Source organism: Pipra filicauda, unplaced genomic scaffold, assembly GCF_003945595.2.
Source record: "Pipra filicauda isolate LSUMZ 115617 unplaced genomic scaffold, ASM394559v2 scaffold321_size1097455_pilon, whole genome shotgun sequence".
NCBI classification, from domain to species: domain Eukaryota; kingdom Metazoa; phylum Chordata; class Aves; order Passeriformes; family Pipridae; genus Pipra; species Pipra filicauda.
Window position 1 is genome coordinate 316915 of NW_024104445.1, and position 25503 is coordinate 342417.

A 25503-nucleotide genomic window follows, 5' to 3' on the forward strand; every position below is an offset into this window, starting at 1 on the left:
GGAATGCTCTTGGACTGGGATGATGCTGCTGTTAGGCATGGGCAGCGCAGCGAGTCCAGAGGTCTGTAACATGTCTGACCAGCAGCCTGTGGGTGCAACCCCCAGGATTAATTTTTTTCTGTAGTTTGGTATGTTTTGTGATCAGGGTTTTTTTCTAGATGGTGCCATAACGGGAGGCAGGAGCCGTGTAGAAAACGCTCTCCCCACTCCCTTGTACAGCCAATACCTCCCCATTTAAGGCAAGATCTTAAGTAAAGTGGTAATGACTAAAACATATGCTTTGTTTTTGCTCTAAAAAGAAAAAAAAAGGAGAAAAGTGAGGGGATCATTACTATGATTGCACTGTTGTAATCCATGTCTTTAGAGCTTGTCATGGGGATGGGATCGACGTGTGCTGCAAATTGCACTGTAACAGAAAACAGAGTATCATTGCTTAAAATATCTCCCTCCCAAAGATGAGTGTTCAGCTATTTCTAGTGCTGCTAGTGAGAGATGAGTACATACAGTATTTAAGAGATGCCTGGAGTCAGATTGATTGCTTTCCCTGTGGCTTGTGCTTCTCTTTCCAGCACCTCCACGTACCCTGCGTGCTCTTTTTCTCTTTAATTTTGTAGCCCTGGGAGACACGCTGGCTTTCCTGTCTGTCTGGGCTGGGGAAGCTCAGCTTCCAGCCTTTTCTAGCATGTTTGTTCGTGTCTGGCACCTCTCATGGATTGATCCAGATTGGTTTGTGGCTCAGAGACAGACGAGTTGCCTGTGTGTGTGAGGAAGGTGACGGATCGCTGCGTGTGCAGCCTCCCCGTCCTCGGTGTGTGGAGGCAGATGGAGTGAGAACTCCCTCCTTGGCTACATGGAGGTTTCCCTGTCCACCCTGGCATTCCCAGCCAGGAGGAGCAGTGTGGGGATGGAGGCTGCAAGCCCATGTTGAAGGCTGCAGGTGTAGAGCTAAGGAAGGTGACGTCCCAAAGCCGTGGGGTTCTAAAACACTAAACAGCCTCTGCTCTGTGCTCTTTCCCCTCCAGGAGGAAAACATTTGTTTGCACTGGGCTGCTTTTTCTGGCTGTGTGGACATAGCAGAGATCCTGCTGGCAGCTAAGTGTGACCTACACGCCGTGAACATCCACGGGGACTCGCCCCTGCACATCGCAGCCCGAGAGAACCGCTACGAGTGCGTGGTGTAAGTACAGCCCTCCCTGCCCCTGCCTGCTCCTGCCTGCCTGGGGGCCTTCTGGCCAGCTCAGGAGAGCCTCTGAAGTGCCCTTGGCGTTTAAGCACAGACCAGGATTGGGATGGGTGGCTTGTTTCTCCCCTGCTCCCAGGGGAGATGGGTCCAGGTACGGCGGCTACCAGAGCTGGTTGGAAAACGTGGAGTGTTCCTGGAGTGTTGGGCAGAGGGGCTGTGCTCAGCATGGGCTTCCCAGCAGGAAGGTGTCAGACTTCCTCGATTAAAGCTTTTTTTTCCCCCACAACTAGCCTGGCATGATATGGTAACAGGGCTTTTCCTTTGCTTCATCCCTGCTCTGAATAAAGCCATCATGTGTACTCCCCAGAGGCTGGTGAGTATAAACAAGGGCCGAGTCCAACACCAGTTTCCTGTGGGACTCTTCCATTTCCAGCCTGCTCTTCCCACCCCATATCTTTCCCTGCCAGAGAGAGTTTCAAGCCTGGCTGAAGTTAGGCTGGTACCAGCAGGGTACCTGTCATGCCTGAAGCAGGGCGAGGTTGGCCCAGAGCTCTCATGAGTGCCCAGAGCTCCAGTCTGTGGCTTCTGCCAGCGCCTTCGCGTAGAAGGATCCCCTGAACCATGCTTAATACAGAACACTCAGGTGATTATTCACTACTACAGACTCTTCCTTGTCCCCTAAGGGCTGGCTGGAGGATGTGATTCAGCTTGTTTTCCCCTTGCATGGTTTCCCTTGGGGAATCCTGATCCTTCCTTGCTGTTTTGCAGTCTCTTTCTCTCCCGTGGCTCGGATGTCACTTTAAAGAACAAGGAGGGTGAGACTCCGCTCCAGTGCTCCAGCCTTAACTCTCAGGTCTGGGTGGCCCTACAGATGAACAAGACTCTCAAAGAATCATCCACTGAGAAGCCTGCCCAGATAGAGAAGGTGGTGAGCAGGTGAGAATAGGGCTGGCTTTGATTTTGGGTCATGAAATTGAGCCCTTGCACGGGGACAGGCCGGGGCTCTGGTTTAAGAAAGGACTACAAGTGCAGGATTAGCTTTTTGAACTGGTGTGAAGGTCAGTTTGAACTTAGCAAGAACTAAGCTGATTCAGACCATAGTTTGTAAATTCGTCCTCTGAGTGGAAATTTTCACAAGCACAAAGAACAGTCTGTAAGGCTGTGGGAAAACATGAACCCCGTTCTGGTCTGGGTTGCTTTTAGGCTTGGAGTGCTCAGTGATCAAAATCAGTAATTCTGCCCCAGGATGGCATTTGAATGGCCCCTTGTTCGGGAGGGCTTTCCTTGGGTGACAACTCTCTCTCCCCCTGGCAGGGACATTGCCCGGGGTTACGAGCGCATCCCGATTCCCTGTGTCAATTCTGTGGACAGCGAGCCCTGTCCCAGCAACTACAAATACGTTTCCCAGAACTGTGTCACCTCCCCGATGGACATTGACAGGAACATCACTCATTTACAGGTGAGGGATTGTGTGTCCCCCTGCTCTGGTGTGTGCATTCAGAGGTACAGCTCCTCCAAGTGGGTTTGGAACTTAAAATGGGAGTGTCTAGTCCTGATACTGCCATCAAATTCCAGCTAAGCCTGTATTCCTCACCTCCAGCTCTTGATTTAGGAGATGGGATTCTGATTTTCTTCAGTTTGGAGGCTTAAGCCAAGCTCTGTGTTCAGCTGTGTGCTGTGGCACTGGCCATTGGCTGATGTGGCTCCTGTTTATCCTTGTCCTCTGTTCTGAGTCTGGAGAGTCAGGGATTTGTTGGGAGAGTCCCTCATGCTGCCTGCCCACTGCCTGCAGCATCCAGGCCAAGGCCTTTGCTGTGACACTGAAGTCCTGGAAGGGCTGGGTGGTGGAAGCAGAGGTGGGATGAGGGTGATCCCTCTCTGGGCACAGCCCTGAGGTGGCTGAAGTGAACTTCCCAAGCCCAGTCCCTGTTGTGCAGCAGCTGGTGGTGGGACTGTGTTGGCTTGGGGAGTGCTGGGGAAGCAGCCAGCTGGAGAGCCCGTGTGGGAAGCGGGAAGCAGCAGGGGAGGACTGAGACAGCATGTTGTGGTGCATCATCTCCCAGCTCTGGTCCCTCCTTGGAGCTCTCCTTGTCCTCAAGTGTGGAGAACAGCTCATAGGGCATGGAGGAGGGTTGGTGACAGGGGGACATCCTCTCCTGAGCCATGGAGCTGGCTCAGGATGAGATCCTTCCCTGTTCCCGGAGTCCTTTGGTGCTCACTGCTCACAGAATAAATAATGGAGTCAAAATGCCTCTGGATGATGAAGCTGCTTGTCTTTCTGGCTGAGAAGGCCATGACTTGTGGTTTCCTCCCTGACCCAGTGACAGAAGCTGCTGTTTCAGCTGTGGGAGTGGTATGGAGTTAACCCTTTGCTTCTCTTGCAGTATTGTGTCTGCATAGACGACTGCTCCTCCAGTAACTGCATGTGTGGCCAGCTCAGCATGCGCTGCTGGTATGACAAGGTGAGCACAGCCCCTCCTCCTGGCTCAAACTTGGGGCTGAGAGCTGAGCTTTGCCCAATTCTGGGTTTATAATGGTGCCTTTAGGACACCTCCTTGCACAACTCAAGACCAGGTTGGATGGGACTAGTGGAAGGTGTCCCTGCCCACGGCCAGGGGTTGGAATGAGATGAGCTTTAAGATCCTTTCCCAACCAAACCATTCTGGGATTCTGGGATTCTGTTTCTTCTTGACTTAAAATGCTTAAAGTGTAGTCTCAGCTCTGAGACCTATGTGATAACACAAAATGTGTGCTCAGGGCAGCTTTTGCTGTGTTATTTATTTGTGTTACTCTCATGCCAACTGAGCCATTAATTACACCCATGTGATGGGGAGCATTTAATAATCCAGGCGTGAAATCAGCTTCCATTTCAGAGCAACATGGGGAGTGCTGGAATATGTAAACAAGGGGAGGGGAGTAGAGAGAAATGCTTTTTTTTTTGGCCTGCTTTTATTTCTTGTGATCCTTCTGGATAAAGGCAAAGTGAAGATGATATCACTGCCACATTGCCAGAAGCCAGGTTTGGTTTGGGTAAATGTGTTCAACCCTCCCGGGAGGTTTTGAGGTTCATATTTGGGCAGGTGCTGCTCAGATCAGAAATTCTGTGAATCTCTGCAGGTTTCTCCTGGGGGGGAAAATGTTGGTTCTTTGCTTTGTAGCCATTTTATCTACATGTTAAGAGGTGATTACATCTTTCAAGGCTTAAAAGCCAAATTTGTTAAAAATGATAAATCGCATCTATCGCTTCCTTAATCCTGTATGTTGGTAAAGAATTGAATTGTAACTTTTTTGGGGGGTGTTGTTTGGGAAGATAACGTGGTTCGCGGAACTTGGGTGTACTGGCCTTGGACTCTGGAATTTTAGGCTTTATTCCAGAGACAGACTAAGCATCCACTTCTCCCCTCCAGCACTGCAAAGTGATAATAATGATGATGTGCACACCAGTTTTCTGCACAGCACTGTGAGATATTTTTTGGGTGGTGCACAGGGTGATACCAGGCAGCAAAAATCTAGATGGTCTCTTGCTGTTTGTCACCCTGTGGGTGACAGGGAAGAGCAAAACCACTGCAGAAGCTCAGGTCTGGTGGTGGTTTTGGGGACGTGACCCTACCTGGGGGTTCTCTGACCTGTTTTTATACTCAGGGTATTTCTGCTCTTGTTTTTCTGGTTTGGAGGGGTCCCAGGATTAACTAACCCAGTCTTGGCTGCCTCTCTCCCTCAGGATGGCCGACTCCTGCCCGAGTTCAACATGGCTGAGCCCCCCCTGATCTTCGAGTGTAACCACGCGTGCTCCTGCTGGAGAACCTGCAGGAACAGGGTGGTGCAGAACGGGCTCAGGTGAGAAGGAGGATCCAAACCCAGCTTGTCTCAGCAGGGCCAACACCAAACTCATGAGCTTTCTGGCTCTCTAGTCTCAGCTCACCCATAAACCCCCAAAAGCCAGCACTTGCTGAGGTGAGGCTGAAGTTGGGGCAGGAGCCACCACACAGTGGTGTTCCCGTGTGCTGACAGTGGGAATGAAGCAGCAGTGGCTTGATGAGCTCAATTAATATCTCAATTAATGTTTGCACCATGCCAGTGTCACCATCAGGTGGGAACTGTGGCATTCTTTCATCAGCCTGACCATAAAACATGGAATTGGTTTGTGGGTTTGCATGAACAGCCCAGGTGTGATGGCTCAGGTGGAGAGCTGAGAGGAACATGAGAGCAACAGAACTGCAGAGCCGTTAATTTAGAGGATCTTGTAAGTCACCATTCTAGATTAGAAATACAGGCCAGTGTGCCTAAACTTGGCTGCTTAAAATTCCCAAGTTATTGGCATGACTGCCCCTGACTTGGATACCTGAATACCTGTTGGCCTTGGTGCTGCAGGTTAGACCACTGGGATTTTAGTGCCTGTTTTGGTTTGAACCTCTGCTTTGGAGGAGTTTGCCACTGCACTAAGTTCAAAGGAATCCCACTGAAAGAAAAAAAAAAAGACTTTTGCAATTTTCTTGTAGTGCTGACAGCACTCTTTTTGCAAGCTTTGTAGTTTCAATGACATTTTGCGACGTTAAAAATAAGTGAGGGAAAAGCTCGATGTGTTTCCACAGAACTTTGCCTCTCTCTGGTTTTCCCTGCCAAGCTCCTGAGCTCCAGTGCCTCTGTGGGTGTTTATTTAGGAGCTGCACAGCTAGAGCTCTTGCTTTTGCATTTTTTTTTTGCCTTGCTGAGGGGTTTTTCTGAAAGTTGGGAAGGGTTGGAAACCCAACCGTGAGTCGGGGAGAGCAGCTCTGCGGGGAGATTGGGTCAGGAGCTGGGCAGAGCCTGCTCACAGTCCCTGGGGAGGCAGCAGGGAAGGCTCCTGCCGTGGGGCTGCAGCTGCCACAGGGGTGCTGCTGCTCCACTTTCAGTGCTGCCTTGATCAGATGTGCTCCAAATCATCTCCGCTCGGCAGCGCACACGTATCCAGCTGGCAGCCCGGCCCAGCTCAGCTGGCAGGCCGGGATCAGAGCCATGGTCCTGCTGCTGCCCCACAGCAGAGCCTCAACCTGAGCTGGGCTCTGCTCTGCTCTGAGGGACGAGGCAAAACATGGGGCAGCTTCCCCAAACCCAGTGTTATACTGAGTTCCTCTGGGAGCAGTCACTCCCCTGAGGAGCATCACTGGCTGGGTGAGGGAGGGGATTGTCCTGCTCTGCTCTGACCTGGGGTGGCCTCCCCTGGAATGTTGGAGCAGTTTGGGGGACCACAAAGATCTGAAGCCATTAGAGAGTGTCCAAAGGAGGCAACGAGGATGGGGAAGGGCCTTGATTTGAAGCCGTGGGAGGACACTGAGGGCACTTGGGGTGTTCAACTGGAGAAGAGGAGACTGAGGGGAGAGCTCAGGGCAGTTCCAGCTTCCTGGGGAGGGGCAGAGCAGGGGCAGGGACTGAGCTCTGCTCTGGGGGGACCAGGGACAGGACCCAGGGAATGGCTGGAGCTGTGCCAGGGCAGGGTCAGGTTGGATCTCAGCAAAAGGTTCTTCCCCCAGAGGGTGGTTGGGCACTGCCCAGGCTCCCCAGGGCAGTGGGCACAGCCCCAAGGCTGCCAGAGCTCCAGGAGGGTTTGGCTGATCCTCTGGGGCACAGGGTGTGACTGCTGGGGAGGAGCCTGTGCAGGACTGAGGGTTGGACTCAGTGATCCTTGTGAGTCCCTTCCAACTTGCCATATCTGTGATATTCTGTGATGGTTTGCCCTGGTGAAGGCTCCAGGAGCTCTGGCCGAATAGGAGAAAATTCAGCCCTTGGGTTGAGCTGACAGTGCAGGAGGGAATGGGTGGGGGAAAGAGAAGTGCTGGAAAAAGCAACAGGGTGAACTTAAGGTGAGCATCAGATTTCACTTTATTCCGATAACAGCGTTGCTGAGAGCGGGTTCTGTTCCCTCAGGGACAGAGCAAACCTTCCCCAGCCCTGGAGACCGTTCATCCTGCACTTAACTCAAGTTCTGGCTGAGCACGAGGCAGAATGACTTACAGGATTGTTTCTCTGCCTATAAACTCCATCAGTAAAATTCCACAGAGCAGCTATTACACCAAGAAGTTTCAAGTTGCAGCATTTCTTCCTTGTCTTTCAGCCAGGGCAGCTGGATATGATGGAATGGCTAAATGCACTGGCCTCAGCAGAGGGCAGAGGGGTCAGAGCACAAGGTGTTCTGAAGTCCCTGTAAGCTCCCTGCCTTCCCCCTCACTCTCCCTGCACAGCTCCGCTGCCTGAAGTCCCCTTCCCCCTTCCCTGTGGGAGGTGGAAAGCAATGCTGTTGGTGGGATTCTGATTTCCTACGTGTAAATCATCAAGGTGTAACCACACAGAGCATCCAGCCCTGTCCCCTCTTCCCCACTGTGCACCTGGGAAGGGACAAGGGACTGGCTGGCCCCATCCCAGCATCTTCCCACAGCTCGGAGCAGCGATGGGAGTGGAGCATCCACACGATGCCAGCGGAGGGTGAATATTAAAACCCTCTGTGAGTGTGTGGTGCTGAAGGGTGCTGGTTTTTTGCTCATCTGGATGAAAATTCAGTCTGTCTCTGTGGTGCTGCCTCAGTGTGGCTTCGTTTCCTCTCTTCCAGGACTCGATTGCAGCTTTATCGGACACAGAAGATGGGCTGGGGAGTGCGAACGATGCAGGACATTCCGCTGGGAACCTTCGTGTGCGAGTGAGTTGTTCAGATTCCACTGGCTCAGCAAAGCCATCCCTTCCCAAAGCCATCCCTTCCCAAACTCATCCCTTCCCAAACTCATCCTTCCCAAACCAATCCCTTCCCCAACCCATCCCTTCCCCAACCCATCCCTTCCCAAACCCATCCCTTCCCAAACCCATCCCTTCCCAAACCCATCCCTTCCCCAACCCATCCCTTCCCAAACCCATCCCTTCCCAAACCCATCCCTTCCCGAGGGCCAGGATGGTTCTCTCCTCTGTAAGGAGAGGTTTTCACACAAATCAAACTGGTATGAAGCCAAGCTGCCTGCCCTCAGTCAGAGGGTTCTGACTCCACTTCCTGCTCCCTTTGTCCTTTTCCTCATAGGGTGGAACTTTTCCCATCCCTCTCCATCTTTAAAATCTGTGCTCAGCTCTGACCCCTCAGAAACACAAGTGATGGGGGAAAAACACACTTGGATTGTGCTGCAAATATGGTCAACTCAGGTGTCACTGTGGATGTCCAGGGCAGTTTGGAACTATTTTTTTATGTGGGATCTTTTTATGTTTCAATCCTGCCTTCTCCAGAGGTTTTCCAGTGTCACAGCTCTGGCTTTAGTCTGATTCAGCAAAACACTGAAGCACATGTTTCGACCCTGATTCAATAAAGTAATTAAAACCAAAAATGTTCAGATTTACGTCAACTGAAAAACCTGCCATCAGACCCTGCAGTTTTAGGCTTTAAAGTGGTAAATGTACTTTATTAAATATTTTGGGAAGTGTTTTCTTCATTGCAATACCACAGTGAGTTAAGACCTTCTCAGTAAGGCTGGGCTTGTGCCCATCATGGAAGTAGGTGCTGGGGGTTTTAAGAACTAGTTATTGATGCTTTTTGGTATTGGGGTGGGGTACTGAGGAAGATTATTGCAGTATTTAGAAGAAAAAATAAAGGAAAAGATAAATCTGCAGTGAATGGGCCAAGTATTTCTTCCATGTTAGGAGCTACCAGATGCTAAAATGTTTTTTTAGAGATAAGACCAAAACCTGCTGTTTGTGGGGAGCGTCTCAGGTCTGACTTCATGCAGGGCTTTCCACAAGCACCAAAGGTCCCAGTGCCCTGGTTCAGTGCCCTGAGACAAGCCAGTGCCTGTGAGTGAACTGCTCCCAAAGAAAAAAGGCCCTGACTTTAGCAAATCCTGCTGGAATGGCAGCACTCAGGAGGAAGAGGCAGTGAACAGGCAGCCCAGGGGTGTGATGAGCACAGGCAGTGCACTGTGGAGCACATGGAGCTGAGGGGGTGCAGATACCACAGCCTGGCTCTGCCCCCCACCCTTGCCAGGAGCTGCTGACACTCTGTCAGTGGTAGGCACTGTCTTCATTATCTAAATGAGCTGCATACTAATAGCTGAGCTAATTTATGTCTTGCCCAGGTGCATTCCTCCTTGACTCCATCACTCTCACATTATTTTGTCACTCACCAACTCTATTTGCTCATTCACCAAGTCAAAGTCCTCTTCTCCTCAATCCAGCTGCACTGACGTCCTTCCTGTGATTCTTTATGAACAAAAACCTGTAAACGTGATTTCTGCTTTTCCTCCTCTCTGGCAAAGCAGCCCCGGTGCCAGCAGTGCTTGGGGACTGTGCCTGCACGTGGATTGGCTCTTCTGGAAGAGTGTTTTGTGTTAAACATCTGGATTAGAGCCCTGAGTTACTTTGTGCAGTGGTTGTTACTCTGCTTTGGGAGGATAATTGTGTTGGTGTAAGGGTGACCTTTACTCTGTTACTTTTCATGGATGGGGGGCAGATCTGGATAGTTCTCACCACACTTTTAGGGTCGGTCCTGACTGTTTCTGTGTGTAAGTGCCTTCCTTACACACGTGCTGTTTTTCAGCCTGCTCTGTACTTCAGATACCTTTCAACTTTTCTCTGTAATCATTCCCAAAATGCTTTCCCTTTCCTGCTTGCACACTGTCCCTCTGGGAGCACTGAGCAGAGCTCAGAGCAGTTTGGCAGCTGGGAGCCAGGCACTGCCAGCACGGTGGCCTGGTCCTCCCATCATCATCTCCAGGGCTCCCCAGACCCCCCAGCAGCTCCAGATCCCAACCAACATGGGATTGTGAAAGGCAGGTCCTGCTTGGCCAATCTGATCTCCTTCTGTGACAAAGTGACAGCTCAGTAGATGAGGGAAAGGCTGTGGGTGTGCCTGTCTAGACTAAAGTCTTTGGCACTGTCTCCCACAGCATCTCCTGGAGAAACTGGCTGCTCATGGCCTGGACAAGGGAACTGGTCACTGGGTGAACAGCTGGCTGGTGGCTGGGCCCAGAGAGGGGAACGGAGCTAAATCCAGCTGGGACCAGTCACCAGTGGGGTTCCCCAGGGCTCAGGAATGGGGCTGGCCCTGTTTATCATCTTCATTGATGAGATCTGGACAAGTGGATCGAGTGCACCCTCAGCAGGTCCACAGATGACATCTAGCAGGGTGGCAGTGCTGATCTGCTGGAGGGCAGGAATGCTCTGCAGAGGGATCTGGACAGGCTGGATCCATGGGCTGAGGCCAGTGGGCTGAGGATCAACAAGGCCGAGTGCCGGGTCCTGCCCTTGGGTCACAACAACCCCATGGAATGCTTCAGGCTGGAAAGCTGAAAAAGGCCCTGGAGTTGCTGGTCAACTGGTGACATGAGCCCAGGTGTGCTCAGGTGGCCAAGAAGGCCAGTGGCATCTTCACCCATATCAAGAATAATGTGCCCAGCAGGCCCAGGGCAGTGCCCGTCCCTGTGCTGGCACCGCTGAGGCACCTCGAGGGCTGTGCCCAGTTCTGGACCCCTCATGACAAAATAGACATGGAGGGGCTGGAGCGTGTCCAGGGAAGGGAACGGAGCTGGGGAAGGGGCTGGAGCAGCAGGAGCAGCTGAGGGAGCTGGGGGGGCTCAGCCTGGAGAAAAGGAGGCTCAGGAGGGACCTTCTGGCTCTGCAACCCCCTGACAGGAGGGGGGAGCTGGGGGGGGTCGGGCTCTTCTGCCATGTCTCAAGTGAAAGGACATGGGGAAATAGGCTCAACTTGCACCAGGGGAGGTTCAGGTCAGATATTAGTAAAGATTTTTTGTGGAAAGAGTGGTCAGGTTTTAGAAGAAGTTGCCCAGGGAGGTGGTGGAGTCACCAGCTCTGGAAGTGTTCCAAAGGTGTCTGGATGGGGCACCTGGGGACATGGTTTAGGGGTGATTGTGGTAGTGCTGGACTGATAGTTGGACTCAATGATCTCAAAGGTCTCTCCCAACCTGGATGATTCTGTGATTCTGTACCAGCCTGGGGACCCTTCAGTGCATCCTGGAAGCAGCAGCTCAGTGAGGGACACGAGGCAGTGTCACCTCCCAGCCCTGCTGGGCTCCCGTGGAGATGGGAGGCTCTGCAGATGCTCAGGGGGGTGTTTGTGTGCAGGTTTCTCCCTGGCCTCCAGATTTGTTGCTGCTCAGAAGCTGCTGTTGCTCACCCTGTTGCTGATGTTGCTGTGGGTTGTGTTGGATCTGTTCTGTTCATCCTTAGTTGGTAGGTGGTGGAACTGCTCGTTCTGGAAATGGCCCAGCTGGAGCTGGCTTTTGTTGGAGAGCCTGGAAATTAGTGGGATGCAGAAACCAGAGGTTTGTGAGGATCTGGTCTGTTCCTTTCGCATCCATTGAGTGGGTTTTGGATATTTAATTTCTTTTACAGTGATGCTTAGGAAGATCTGCATCAAACCAGGTATTTTAGCCACACCTTCAGCCAGAGAAGCCCCAGGTGTCCTGTCTCCCACATCCCATGGAAAACACTGGAGCCTGTGGACTGAATTCTTATTGCTCTTGATTTTTCCCTGGAGTGTGCTCTGATCACAGAATGTTAAGGTTGGAAAAGACCTCCAAGATCATCAATTCCAGCCTAAGTCGAGTCCTCAATCAACCTGATTGAGTGGTGATGAATGCCCGTGTAAAGCTCTGGGATGGAGTTATTTGCCATCACTGTGCTGAACATCTTGCTGGGAAGAAAGACTCTGGCTTGACCACAGGAGTTCTTAAATAAAGGGGCTGCTGCTCCTGCTCTTTTTTGGGTACCTCTTGCACATCCTTCCCTGACTTTGGACCTGGAAAATCAGGGAACCATTTGTATCTGTAAACAGTCTTGGAAAGGAAATGAGTCACAGGAATAGTCTTTAATGGAGCATCAAACCAACAATTTTTAATTAGATTGTGGTATTTTATTTCATGGAATTCTAAACCTGCCGTGGCTGTCCCCGGGCAGGGAGCCTCTCTGGCCAGCATTATTCAGCTCTTCTCAGCTGCTGCTGGGCCAGGCCACAGCCATTTTCCTCCCTCTCTGGCCATCACCTTCCTCTGCTTCAGGTCACCAAGGAGCTTGTGATTTCCAGTAATGCTGCAGCCTTACAGGAGTGCTTTATAAATAACAGGATGCAGGGAGGGCAACCAGGAGGCTCATGTGTGGCTGCAGCCTCTGCTCTGGCAGAGCAGCTTGGCCACATCACTCAGGCTTGGGAACTGCAGCCAAATGATCCCTCATCACAGAGCCTGTGGGTCCTCTCCAGGTTCGTGTTTCGTGGCTCTGCTCCTCCCCAGCTCAGAGTTAAATGCTGCCTTGAGCCACAGGGGGATTGGAGATGCTTGGTTAACACTTGGAATGTGCCTCAGAGCTGCAGAGGAGTGTGAGAGTGGCTGCTGGACCTGGAATTCTGTTGATGCTGCAAAGAATGTTTATATTTATCTTTATATTAGATAATATTTATTCCTAGTGTGAATCCTTTGCTTATAATTAATTAGTGTTTTATTGCAGGCTGGGAAGACTTACATGCCAAAATCATGGAATCCCAGACTGATTTGGGTTGGAAGGGACCTTAGAGATCATCTGGTTCCACCCCCTGCCATGGGCAGGACACCTTCCTCTAGACCAGGTTGCTCCAAACCCTGTCCAACCTGGCCTTGGACACTTGTAAACCTGCTGTGCTGTTGCTTCTTTGTCATCTCCTCTGTGTCTCTTACTTTGATCACAAGCAGGTCAGGACAGGAAGGGTTGAACCATGACAGTCCAAAACTGTTTAAAATGGAGACAGATGTGGTGACCCCTGCAACAAGAGGGTTTGCACCACACCCAGCACCTCTCTGAGGGGGGTATTTAATCCTTCTCAGCAAACCCAGCCTAAGCAGCTTCTGCTTCAAGCTCCTTGGAGGACCTGCTTGTTACTGCCTCATACCTGGTTTTACAGCAAGGTGGTTGTAGCTGGGATCACAGCTTGGATTTATTCTGGTTCAAGAGGGACTGAGAAAGAAGCCAAAATCCTTCCAGGGATCCTGTCAGGTTAGGTTAGACCTAAGACTTTTTTAAAACAAACCTTTTTAAGGTACGAAGCCTTTGTAATTGGTCAAGATAGTCTGGAAATAACAGGAAGGGCAGACACAAACCTTTTGCTTTGGGATGTGAACAGCACAAGCACTGCAGGGGTTATGGGAGAGCCTGAGTCTGACCAGGAACATGAGGAGAATTGGGTTAATGTGTTGATCTTGGCCAACAAAGAGATTTGCAAATGGAAACATAGTTATCAGGAAAAATATAAATTCTGTTGGAAGTAAGACTCCATTTTTAATATTGAAAGTGTTGCCCTGAAAAGCTGGAGTCTGGAGCCAGGTTTAAGTTGGCAGAGCTCTGTTTGCCCGGGTAGCTCAGGGCTGACCAGCACTGCTGAGGCTGTGGTTGCCATCTGTGGCTGGGCTGGACCCCTTTCTTTCCCTCTTCCCAGAAAGAGGTGTTTAAACCCAAGCTTGAGCATTTAGAGGCTGGAGACAGAGTGGGGGGGACAGGGCCAGGCAGGAAGGGACCTGGGAGTGCTGATTGACAGCAGCTGAACATGAGCCAGGGGTGCCCAGGTGGCCAAGAAGGCCAATGGATCCTGGCCTGGCTCAGGAACAGTGTGGCAGCAGGAGCAGGGAGGGGATTCTGCCCCTGTGCTGGGCACTGGGGAGGCCACCCCTGGAGTGCTGTGCCCAGCTCTGGGCCCTCAGCTCAGGAAGGACATGGAGGGGCTGGAGCAGGTCCAGAGAAGGGCAACCAGGCTGGGGAAGGGTGTGGAGCACAAGTGCTGTGAGGAGAGGCTGAGGGAGCTGGGGGGGCTCAGCCTGGAGAGGAGGAGGCTCAGGGGAGACCTTCTCACTCTCTGCAACTCCCTGCCAGGAGGGGGGAGCCGGGGGGGGTCGGGCTCTGCTGCCAGGAACCAGCAGCAGGACAAGAGGGCAGAGCCTTGAGCTGCCCCAGGGCAGGTTTAGGTTGGCCATTGGGCAGAAGTTGTTTGCAGAGAGAGGGATCAGCCCTTGGAATGGGCTGCCCAGGGAGGGGGGGGAGTCCCCGTCCCTGGAGGGGTTTGAGCAGAGCCTGGATGTGGCATCAGTGCCATGGTCTGGGTGACAAGGTGGGGTTGGGTCAAGGGTTGGACTCCATGATCTCAGAGGTCTTTTCCAACCTGGTTGATTCTGTGATTCTGTGATCTCATTTGTGCCCCTGCTCTGTCTGCAGGTACGTGGGGGAGCTGATCTCCGACTCCGAGGCAGACGTCCGTGAGGAGGACTCCTACCTCTTCGACCTTGACAACAAGGTACTGTGTCTGAAGGTGTCCAGCGAGACAATCCCAAGGTCTTGCCTCTCCAAAAGAGCAAAGAGAATATTTCCCTCCATCTTGTACAGCATGTTCTGAAAGTCTGCAGAGAGCAGTGAACCACTCAAAACAGTTAACAGGCAAAATAGAGTTGAGGTAAGACTTGGAACAGTAGTTGAGGTCAGACTTAGGGCTGGTTAAGGTGGCAGCAGAGCCCAGCAGCACTGACCACGGTGGCACCTGCTGCCCACACCACTTCTGATGCAAGATGATCTTCTGACAAGCCCCTCTGAGCAGCCTGAGGTTGGTTGTTGAGTTTTTGGAACCCCTGTGTGTATGTGCAGGCTGGCACCTGTGTTGGTTGCCAGCTCCGTGAGCTCTTCATTAAATGATGTGCTGAAAGACTGAAAAAAACCCCAATAAACCCTGTTCACTCACTCATAAAGGGATCCATCAGATACCTTGGCAAGGGCTTGAAGCTCGTCCTGCTGCTTTTTCTCCCTCTCTGCTCTGCTCTTGGAACAGAAGTATTGCTTTCAAAAGTACAATCTAAAACTTCAGACTTCCCTTGGGAAAGAAGAAGAGGAGAAGGGTGAGCTGGGGTCTCAGAGGAGCGGGGTGGCTTCCAAGGAAGCCTGTCAAACACTCTGTGTCTTGTTTCTGTCACCAGCTTGTGGCAGAGAGCTTTACTTTATTTTTTTGCCCTTTTTTTTTTAAAGTGACACACATTCAGCAGCTGAAAAGAGATAAATAAAGAGTCTGGTGGTTGGTCTGCAAACAGTGGGGTCAAACTGTAATTAAGAAGTTGAAAAGCAGCAGGGACTTCAGCCTGGTTTGTGCATTTATGAGCCCACCTGGGCCTTGCCTTGCCTTTGGGTTAGGCCTGGCTCTCTGCCTTGAGGGAGAACCTGTGCTGGCTCTTGGGAAGCCTTCAGGGAAGCCGGGGGGGACCAAGGTGGTCTGTAGAAAACCAGGCACCAAGTCATTGAGGGATGGTTAAAAACCACCCACTGGGCCAGGCAGAGGAGGTCAGGGCAGAGCCAGCAGGTCCTGTGGCCTCTGGAGTGATGGGGGATTACTAAGGGTGTGAATACCAACCCTGGAAGGGCCTTGGGGTCCTGGGGTTTGAAGGAATGGCCTGAGTGGACTTGTGCTGTCATGAAAGGCTGGTTGGGTGGCCATTTCTGTTGTCCCTGTTTCTTGAGCTGTCACTCACAGCCACGTGCAAGTTGATCATTCCCTGTTCCAGGTGCTGCAGTCCCATCCCTGGATGTGGCAGTGGGTGATGTCCTCACCCCCTGTGGCATTTCCATGGATGAAACAGAGGGAGTGCTGGGATTTATTTATTTATGCAATTGGAGCTGGTGACACTGTGTGTGATACAGGCCCATGGGGGGTGATGTCTCCCCTGTTGCTGTGATGAGCTCCTGGTGGTGTGACCTGGCACAGCTCAGCCATCAACGAGCCCAAGGTGCCTTCCCAAAAGGGACTTGGAGCACCACTAATGGATCCTTTTGCTTTTGGCCTCTTTGCAACTGAAATTACCTTCTGTAATTAAAGTCTCTGCTTTGCACAGTCATTCTCCGCTGGAATAAAAAAAAAAGCCCTGAGGGGGGTTCTTTTATTTTTAAGGAAAACAAAGTATTACTGCTCTCCGGGCTCGCTAGAAAGGGAATTTCTGTGTTCTCACTTTCACTCTTATCTGCAAACCCCTGTGTTTTCTTGAGGCTCTGGCTTTGTGTTTCCTGGCTGTCATGTTCAGTTAGAGGACAGAACAGATGCCTGTTCCTCCATCCAGTGGCTGGTGACAGAGTGTCTGCATTGAGCATCAATCCCACTGTGCCAAACTGGTGCTTGGGCAGGGCAGGGCTGGGAGAACTGGTGTGCCAGGCAGTGTCACGGGCATTGTGACAGGTCTTTGAGCTTGTGGGGGTAGAGTGCTGTGCAGAAAACTGTGTTGTCAGGGTACTGTTGCATATAAAAGTGTGTGTGTGTGTGTGTGTGTGTGTTTTCAGTCCCTTTAAACCCACACTGGGTGTCCTGCTGTGGTTGTTCCTCTTGAAGTTCTCCAGGGGAAGATCGTTTGTTTTCATTTATCAAAGAGCAGCGACGATCCCAAATTTCACCTCCTCTAATGCAAGGTGCCACGTTTCTCCTGCAGGATGGAGAGGTGTACTGCATAGATGCCCGTTTCTATGGCAACATCAGCCGCTTCATCAACCACCTCTGCGAGCCCAACCTCATCCCGGTGCGGGTGTTCATGTCCCACCAGGACCTTCGCTTCCCCAGGATCGCCTTCTTCAGCACCAGGCACATAGAGGCTGGAGAGGAGATTGGGTAGGTGCTGCCAGGGCCTGCCTGCCACCCTGGGGAAGGGCACTGGGTGGAGGGGTGAGGGCTCTGCTGCCCCTGAGCTGGTTCACCCCATCCCTTTCCTCCAGCACCCTCAGGGATCCCACAGGTGGATCCATCCCCTGGAGGTTTGCACAGCCCCAGGCTCGACGTGACTTGGACGTGTCCACTTGTAGCCCTGAGACCTCCCCATGTGCTGGGCTGATCCCACAGCGTGGGCAGCAGGGGAGGGGGGGGATTCCAGTGATCCCAACTGGAGAGCTGCCTCCAGCTCTGGGGAACAACAGCAGGAGGACGTGGAGCTGCTGGAGCAAGTCCAGAGGAGGCCATGGACATGCTCCAAGGGCTGGAGCCCCTTTGCTCTGGAGCCAGGCTGGGAGAGCTGGGAGGGTTCACCTGGAGGAGAGAAGGATTCAGGGAGACCTGAGAGCCCCTTCTGGTGCCTAAAGGGGCTCCAGGAGAGCTGGAGAGGGACTTGGGACAAGAGATGGAGGGACAGGACAAGGGGAAATGGCTTCCCAGTGCCAGAGTAGATAGTAGATGAGGGTGGTGAGGCCCTGGCATAGGTTGCCCAGAACTAGCAACACTTCTTGGTCTGCTGGAGTTATTGCCACGGAGATGCAACCTGCTCTAGGGAAAGGTGTCTGTGCCCTTTGCAAGGGAGTTAGAACAGGATGAGCTTTAAGGTCCCTTCCCACCCAAACCATTCTACAAAAGAGAGGAAATGTAGGTTAGATAGAGGGAGAAATCCTTCCCTGAGAGGGTGGGGAGGCCCAGAGAAGCTGTGGCTGCCCCATCCCTGGAAGTGTCCAAGGCCAGGTTGGACAGGGCTTGGAGCAACCTGGGCTAGTGGAAGGTGGGGTGGAATGAGACAGAAGGGGGTGGAATGAGATGATCTTTAAGGTCCCTTCCAGCCCAGACCGGTCTGTGATCCTCAGATTGTGCCGTGCTGATCTCGGCCCCTCTTTGCTCCTCCTGCTGCTGTGCACTGACCCCATCTCCGTGTCTCTCTTGCAGCTTTGACTACGGGGACAGGTTCTGGGACATCAAAGGCAAATTCTTCAGCTGTCAGTGCGGTTCACCCAAGTGCAAACACTCGAGCTCAGCGCTGGCCCAGCGGCAGGCGAGCACCTCGGCCCAGGACACGCAGGAGAACGGGCTCCCCGACACCAGCTCTGCCACGGCAGCCGGCCCCTTTTGAGGCTCTGCTTCCCCAGAGACTGACTGCTTTTAACCCTATTAGATTCACATACTGTCCGAATTTCCATTTAAAAGAGAGGGGGAAAAAAAAAAGAAACAAAAAAAAGGAGAAAAAAAAAAGAAAACGAAACAAACAAACAAAAAAAGGAAAAAAAAAAAGAAAAAAAAAAGAAACCAAACCTGCTCAAGGAAAGCCAAGGGTTCGAGACGCTTTTAGGGCTGTGCCACCGACTGTTACTCGAGGGATAAGGAAAAGCAAATCCCGCCTCCATGATGTTGTCCTGGAAAGCTGCTGGTTTTCCCAGTGGTGTGTGGAGGGGTGGCTGGAGCAGTTCATTCCACAGGAGCTGCCCCCCTGTGTCGTCAGAGCCAAGGAGAGCCGCCCGTCCTCGACTCCCTGGTGGATCCTCCCCCCGAGTCACCTCCGGCTCCCGTGTCACGGACTGGGAACACTTGCTGGGACTCTGCTTCTGGGAGCGGGAGGTGCTGGCTCTGGGTTTGCTGGGCACAGCCCCGGGGCAGGTTCTGCTGGTTGGTTTTTGTTGGTTTGGTTGGTTTTTTGGTTGGTTTTTTTTTTTTTTTTTGTTCTAATTAACAATCCCTCCCCCCCCACACCCCCTCCCCATCTCGCAGGACGTCGTGGTGGGGCCTTTGCCGAGGAGCGACGGGGCCTTTCTAACAAATTCCCTCCTTCCTTCCCAAATCCCACGGCTTTTCTCTCATCTGATGAGAAGGAAGCCACGCTCCTTCCGACCCCTGGCTCTCTGCAGAGCCCACCCCGCTCCCTCCTGGGCCTTCTCCGTTACAAACCAGCTCTGCCCACGACCCTTGGCTGTGTTCCTGTCTCAGTGCTGGGTTCCTCCACGAAGGATTTCCACCCTGTCCCATCAATGGTTTTTAGAGAGAGAGAGAGAGAAGGTTGAAGAGGATTTTACAAGACACTAATTCCTTAAGGAAACGCCGTTTTTTTTCCTTTTTTTAAAAGATAAATATGGATGATATATATATTATAGAGAGCCTTGACTGGCTGGGGTGAAGAGCAGACGGGCCATGTCACGGTGAGAAGATCCCAGATGCCACCAGCTCGTCTGTTCCCATCACTTTGCCCAACCCTGGGCACCTTCAATTGGTTTTTAAGTCACACGCTCTGAAGTTTCAATGGACTGTTTTATTTTTTACCATTATTGAAACATTGGGGACAAGCATTAAAAGACTAAAGCGAATTAAAAAATAATAATAATTAAGAAAAAAAAAAAAAAAAAACGCAAAAAAAAAAAAAAAAAGAAAAAAAAAACACCAAAAAAACCAAAATGACAACAAAAAGAAACCACAAAACAAAACGGTGCTGATTCTGGTGTGATTTTTGCTCACCACGTGAATATAAACTTATCAATTGTATAAAAAGAACAAAGTGATTTTAGTATAAAAATGCAGGAAAAAAAAAACAAAACTTTTTTTAAATTGTTAGTATTGTAGTGTGAATAAATTTGCCATCACCTTTTGTGTGGTGGCTGGGCAGGTCATTATCTTAATTTTTTTTTTTTTTGCATATATCTTTAAATACTGTAATTAGTGCAGTAACAAGTTTGTTTTTTTTTTGTTCATCTCTTCTAGAACATTCATAATGCCATCATGTTTATTATTATTATTTTTTTTCTGTTCATGTTTTTGACAGTTTTAAAGGAGCAGCCTTTTGGCTCTGATCATTTTCTTGTTCTGTTTTCAATGAAATCAATAAAAAAAAAGAAAAAAAAAGTGCTTTAAAAGGAGTTTGGCTTTTTTTTTTTTTCTTTTGTCTCCTGGGGGGATGGACCAGGGTGGGGGGTGGCACCTCCATGAGCTTGAAAATGAAGAAAGAACACAAAAAAAAAACCCCTTCCTGCAAAGAAAAGCAACCTGACTGTGTTTGCTTCTTATTCTGGGGGATTTTGAGGTAGTTTTTTAAATTTATAAAATTAAAAAAAAAATAAAATTTTTTAAGATTTATAATCCTTTGGTCTTAAAGTTTGGGAGCCTGGATTCCAGTCGCTGGGTGGGTAGTGCTGGGCTGAGCTTGGCACAAGTTTTGGGGGACCCAAGATGCCTCTTCATCCCCCTGCTGGGGGAAATTAAATAAAATTAAATCAAAAATACCAAGTGAAGGGGTGAGGGGGAGAATTTACCTGTGAACAAACCCTGGGGATGTTTCCCATCATAGGAAGAGGTGATGGAGATGGAGCACAAGGCTCTGCTGGGTTTGGGGGTGCTGTGGGTGCAGGTCCTGGTTGGAAAGGCTGTAAATTCCATGTACTGGAAGTGATATAACTTCCCTGAATTTTTAATTAACGGCAGCCAGTGGCTGGATTTCTTTTCACACACTTGTCAGTTTGATCTTTAAACCACCAAAGCTTCGAGTTTCTCTGGACTGGCTCTGATGAGCTTCAACAAACAAAGCCTGAGGGAGATGAAGATTGGACATCTCAAATTTATGGTCTTTCAGCGACGTGTTGGACTCACCAGAAGATACAGAGAGGATTAATAAAGACATGAGATGGAGACTCTCTAAGGGAGAATGATAAGAGAACCAAAGAATGAGGACCAAATTAGCCAGTAAATGATACAACACTAATTAATTAAGAGAACTGTGTAACTTGGAGCCAATGAACATTTGAATTTCTTTGTTTGCGTAAATGTGTAAATGCATGAGAAGACCTGAGAGGGACACGTGGCTGGAACGGTTCTCTGCCTGCCTCTGGCCAGAATAAAGCAATGCCTGGCTCACCAACACTTCAAAGGTGGCCTTGGAGGGTTTAATTTCTGTTTGGTGTCACCATGGGTGTCCCCCCAGGGGTGCCAGCTGTGGGTGGGGCTGCCGTGACTAAGCAGAGCCAGCGTGTGCCCTCCCCATCACCCAGCACCAGGAAAACCAGCCACTCTGAGTCACTGCCAGTCAATAGCTCATAAAAATATTCATAAAGGGGAGGAAAAGCCCGGCCTGATGCCAGCAGGGACGGGGGAGAGCGGGGAGGGCTCTGCCTCACCCACTCCCCCACCTCTCCCCCGCCTGGCAGAGCCCCGGGGGTGCCCTCATCCTCCTCACTCACAAGTCAGGCAGCTCGAGGTGGTCAATAAACTGTGGGGTCCGTGGGCTGGGCTTGTTTGATGAGAAATGATGGATTTTTGCCTCTGGAATGGCGAAGGTTTCCGTTCAGAACACCCAGAGCTGCCGGGGACACCGGGACCCTCGGGGGCACCCCCGTGCCCTCACACGTCGGGACTGTTGGGCTGCGGGCTAATTGTGATAACTCAGTTCAGTGTCATGTCATGAAACATTCCAAGGAGAATAAAGGGCTTTAATTGAAGGGGAGAAGTGGAAAACCCCCCAGAGAAATCTGCTCTCTGAGTGTAACTTCCCTGAAATCAGTTGTTCCCCTGGGTGTTTTGGGTGGCACGTGGGGGGGTGGCCTGAGGGGGGTCCTGGGTGTCAAACACAGTCCCAGGTAACCCCCAGCACCTTTGGGTGATGCCTTTGCTTTTCTGTGCAGATAACTGCAAGCTGAACATCCACAGTTAATGCCCCAGCACATCCCCAGCACATTTCCCCAGGGAAGGGTGAGCTGGGAAGGGGGGGTCTCCTTTAACAGGCATTTCTGCAGTGCTGGGGGGCTCCAGCTCAGCGGCTGCTGCGGGGGTGGGGGGGCTAAAGGGCCACTGCTGCCTCCTGCTCCCCCCTGATGTGGATCTGAGGGCTCTGGGGTCGGGGGAGGTGGGCAAAACCACTCCAGCCACTCTGCTGACCCCTTTTGACTGGTGGCCGTGGGTTGTTGAGCCACTTCATCCTAAAGCTGCTCCAATTTTAATGGGAGTATTTTACCCCGAGGCTGAGCTGCTCCTTCCCTGCCTGAGGGCTCCCTACCAAGGAGGGCACAGCCCCCGGCTGCCCCAGGTGGCTGCAGCCCCGACTTTGCTTTTGTTTGAGAGAGATATTTCTCTCCCTTAAGTGCAGTGACAGCATTACAGCTCCAGGCTTTGTTCTGGAGCAGCCAGGACTCGTTTGCTCGTGGCAGTGACCAGCACGGGGGGATTGCTTCTCCTTTTCTCCCCTCGGCACTGCTGAAGATGCAGAGAGACTTTCAGTCGTTCATTGGCCTTTTCCCAGGGATTTTGGCACGCTTTGGGATGTCTCCATGGTCAGCCAGACATCCTGGAGAGTGGGACTGCAGCTGGATGCTGGCGGTGGGTCTGAGCTCAGGTGGGGTGTGGGGCTGGGGGTGCATCCCACAGCATCCCACCCTCACCCACATGGCTGGGAGGGGGGCACCAGGGCAAACCCCCTGGTTTTACAGGGCTAGAGGAGATGCCACTCTCCTGCCAGACATGGAACATCCCTGCTCCCCTTCTTTTTTCCCACCAGATGCCCCCAGTGAAAGTCAGGCCAAGGTGGGGTGGCACAGTGTGTCTGCACCGAGCTGTGGGATGGGGTGTGATGGCCCTTTTTGGGGGGGCCTGCCCCCTCCCCCAGCTCAGGGTGCAGGGGGGGATGGGGTAATTTACTCCAGGGGGGGCAACCAGTAATTTGGGGGCATTGTAGGGGCTCAGGGGCTCCTTCAGGCCCAGCTCCCACACACCCCACTCCTGGTGGGTATCGGCCCCACTAGAGCATCACCCAGGGACCTGTCACCTGCCCCAAGAGGGTCACCTGCTCCAGGGCCAGTGGATGGGATGTGGATGGGTCAGATCCAGCTGGGATCACAGGGCACTTCCCCCTGCAAACCCTTTGCACACTGAGCAGGCCATGGAGCGGAGGAGCTGAGCTGGCTCACCTCTCTGGGGGCTGCTGGACATGGGGGTGAGAGAAAAGCACCCAAAGGCAGCTTAGAAAGGCACTCAAAAGGCAGCATCCATCGCCCTGAGCTGACCTGGGCCAGCAAAGCCACTCAATTATCCTGAAATACTGGAGCTTATCTGGCTTCTCTTTATAGACTCCATCTCTCCCTTTGTCCCTCAGCACTGACCTCCCTCCCCAGGGAAATGGGAGTGAGGGTGATGGTTATCCTGCAGCCCAGGTAAGAGTTATCAAATCTCTATAAATGTGGAATTTCAGCCCATGTCTCATTCCTGAGCCTTCACCAGAGCTGGAAGAAATATTAGTTTATCTCTCCTCTAGCACAGAATATTCCCTCGCTGCCGAAGGAGCTTCCTTATCACCCTTTTAATTTCCTTTTCAGTGCTATGGGCAGGATGAAAAGCCACTGCTATCACTGGGAAAGGCCTCCATGTCCTGGCTGTGAGATCACACCAGGCTGAGGTTTAAGTTTAAAGGCTGCAGATAGGATGGGAGTGATGAGGCAGGAGAGGGGAGAGGTGCTGATGCCAGGGGAGGTCGGGGTCAGCCCTATTCCCCCTCTCCAGGTATTATTTCTAATACTAGAAAAAGCAAATATTGCTGCCTGTGAGCCTGTGAGCAGAGGTGTGTCTCCATTGGGAGGGGGAGGTTGGACAAGCTCAGCTCCAGAGTTTTCCTGCTCGACTCTGCCTTTGAAATTCTGTTTAACCAATGTGAGAGTCATCAAAGAGGACTCAGCACCTCATGGCTGCCCTAAGCACCTACTGGGGGTCCCACCTTGCTGGTGACACTGGACAGAAGACACAGGGGAGGATTAAATTCCTCATTCCATGAAGTTCCCCAGCTGACCTGACCTGGTGGGAGCAGGGCATGGGCACAGGGAGCCAAGGCTTTGTTTAAATCCTTGGAGCTCTGCTATCTAACAGGAATGACAAGAGATTACATTAGGGAAAGGCCTGGCTGTTTAAGAGGGATCCATTTGCCAACTTTCCTGGCTGCAGAGGCCTTTAATCCTTGGCAGGAATAGGCAGTGTTGGACACAGGGATCCCACGAGCCCCATTCCCCACTGAGGGGGGTTTCAAAGGCCATAAAACACCTCCAAGCCCGGGCAGAGCCGAGTGCCTTTGGGCTGAGCTCATTTTAAGGAGGTGGCTGGGGAGCAGGGCAGGGAGCTCTGGGGGGATCAGAGATCACAGAATCACAGAATCACAAAATCAACCAGGTTGGAAAAGACCCCTGAGATCATGGAGTCCAACCTGTGACCCAACCCCACCTTGTCACCCAGACCATGGCACTGATGCCACATCCAGGCTCTGCTCAAACCCCTCCAGGGACGGGGACTCCCCCCCCTCCCTGGGCAGCCCATTCCAAGGGCTGATCCCTCTCTCTGCAAACAACTTCTGCCCAATGGCCAACCTAAACCTGCCCTGGGGCAGCTCAAGGCTGTGCCCTCTTGTCCTGCTGCTGGTTCCTGGCAGCAGAGCCCGACCCCCCCCGGGCTCCCCCCTCCTGGCAGGGAGTTGCAGAGAGTGAGAAGGTCTCCCCTGAGCCTCCTCCTGTCCAGGCTGAGCCCCCCCAGCTCCCTCAGCCTCTCCTCACAGCACTTGTGCTCCACACCCTTCCCCAGCCTGGTTGCCCTTCTCTGGACCTGCTCCAGCCCCTCCATGTCCTTCCTGAGCTGAGGGGCCAGAGCTGGGCACAGCACTCCAGCTGCATTTTGCAGTTGGGATGCTTTTCCCTTCCCCAAGGAAAGGGGGAACAGGTTGAGTGTCACCAGCTGACCCTCTTTACAGACCAATTTACCTCTTTTCCAGCTGCCTTTCCAGGCACTCCTTTAAACCCCAGGGCTGGGAGTTGGGTGCTGGTGCCTGTTTTGGCCTCTGCTGTATGAACACAGGGGTGAGGGGGTGCTCTGTAACCAAATAAGCTGGAGCAGAGGTAAGATGAGGTTTCTGTGGTGTTGATAAGGTAGAAAACATTAAGATTTTTGGGCTGGAATTCTTCTCTGCTGGAGGGTTGCTTCTGCACTGTGCTAATCCCTTGGGATCCTGGGAATGTGGGTGTCTGGAGCCCACTGTGCTGAGGATCTAAAACACCTGGTGATGGAGAGCTCCCCTTCTGAAGGAGCCTCCATCTGTGTTTTCAGAATGGGGTTGATTTAAATGGTGATTTATTTGTCTGTGATGTGTAATAAGCTCAAAAAAAAAATCAGCAATCCTTGTTTGAAAAGCAGAACGACATGCAAGGAATCATTGAGGGTTTTCTTCCTTCTTTCAGAAAGTGTAGTGGCAATGAAATAGCAGTGATGGGTGAATAATAAAAACCTTCTGTGTGGCTCACTCATGCTGGATAAAGGATAAAGCCCCACTGATGCAGAGCTCAGGGTGAGCAGAAAATATTCCACCTGAGCAGCAGCAATTAGTGCATTTGGCTTTGCCTTTGTTGTGCTCTGTAAATATAATTCCAAGCAGCAAATAAGCAGATAAGCTTTACCCAGACATAATATGACAAATATCCTTTTCTTCTGCCTCTGCTGGGAAGAGAATTTCTCTCTAGTTGTGCAGCTGTTGGGGGAAAATAGCTGGAATAAATTGCCAGGGAGTTTGTGAGCAGCAAACATGGCCCTCACCATTAGCAAAGTGACTGTACAAATGAGTAAAAAGGGG

The 25503-nt window shown here is 51.6% G+C and overlaps 1 protein-coding gene across 1 annotated transcript in view; it reads left to right on the forward strand.

The window, feature by feature from the left end:
* The window catches only part of EHMT1 (euchromatic histone lysine methyltransferase 1), a 73893-nt gene extending 54133 nt beyond the window's left edge, over window positions 1-19760 (forward strand). The window contains 9 exon segments of the mRNA XM_027740961.2: window positions 1023-1177; window positions 1952-2119; window positions 2498-2642; window positions 3568-3645; window positions 4905-5020; window positions 7767-7853; window positions 14381-14459; window positions 16621-16796; window positions 17829-19760. Of these exon segments, the coding sequence (XP_027596762.2) occupies window positions 1023-1177; window positions 1952-2119; window positions 2498-2642; window positions 3568-3645; window positions 4905-5020; window positions 7767-7853; window positions 14381-14459; window positions 16621-16796; window positions 17829-18012 (1188 nt within the window). The 3' untranslated portion in view covers window positions 18013-19760.
* Window positions 19761-25503: the final 5743 nt, after the last annotated feature.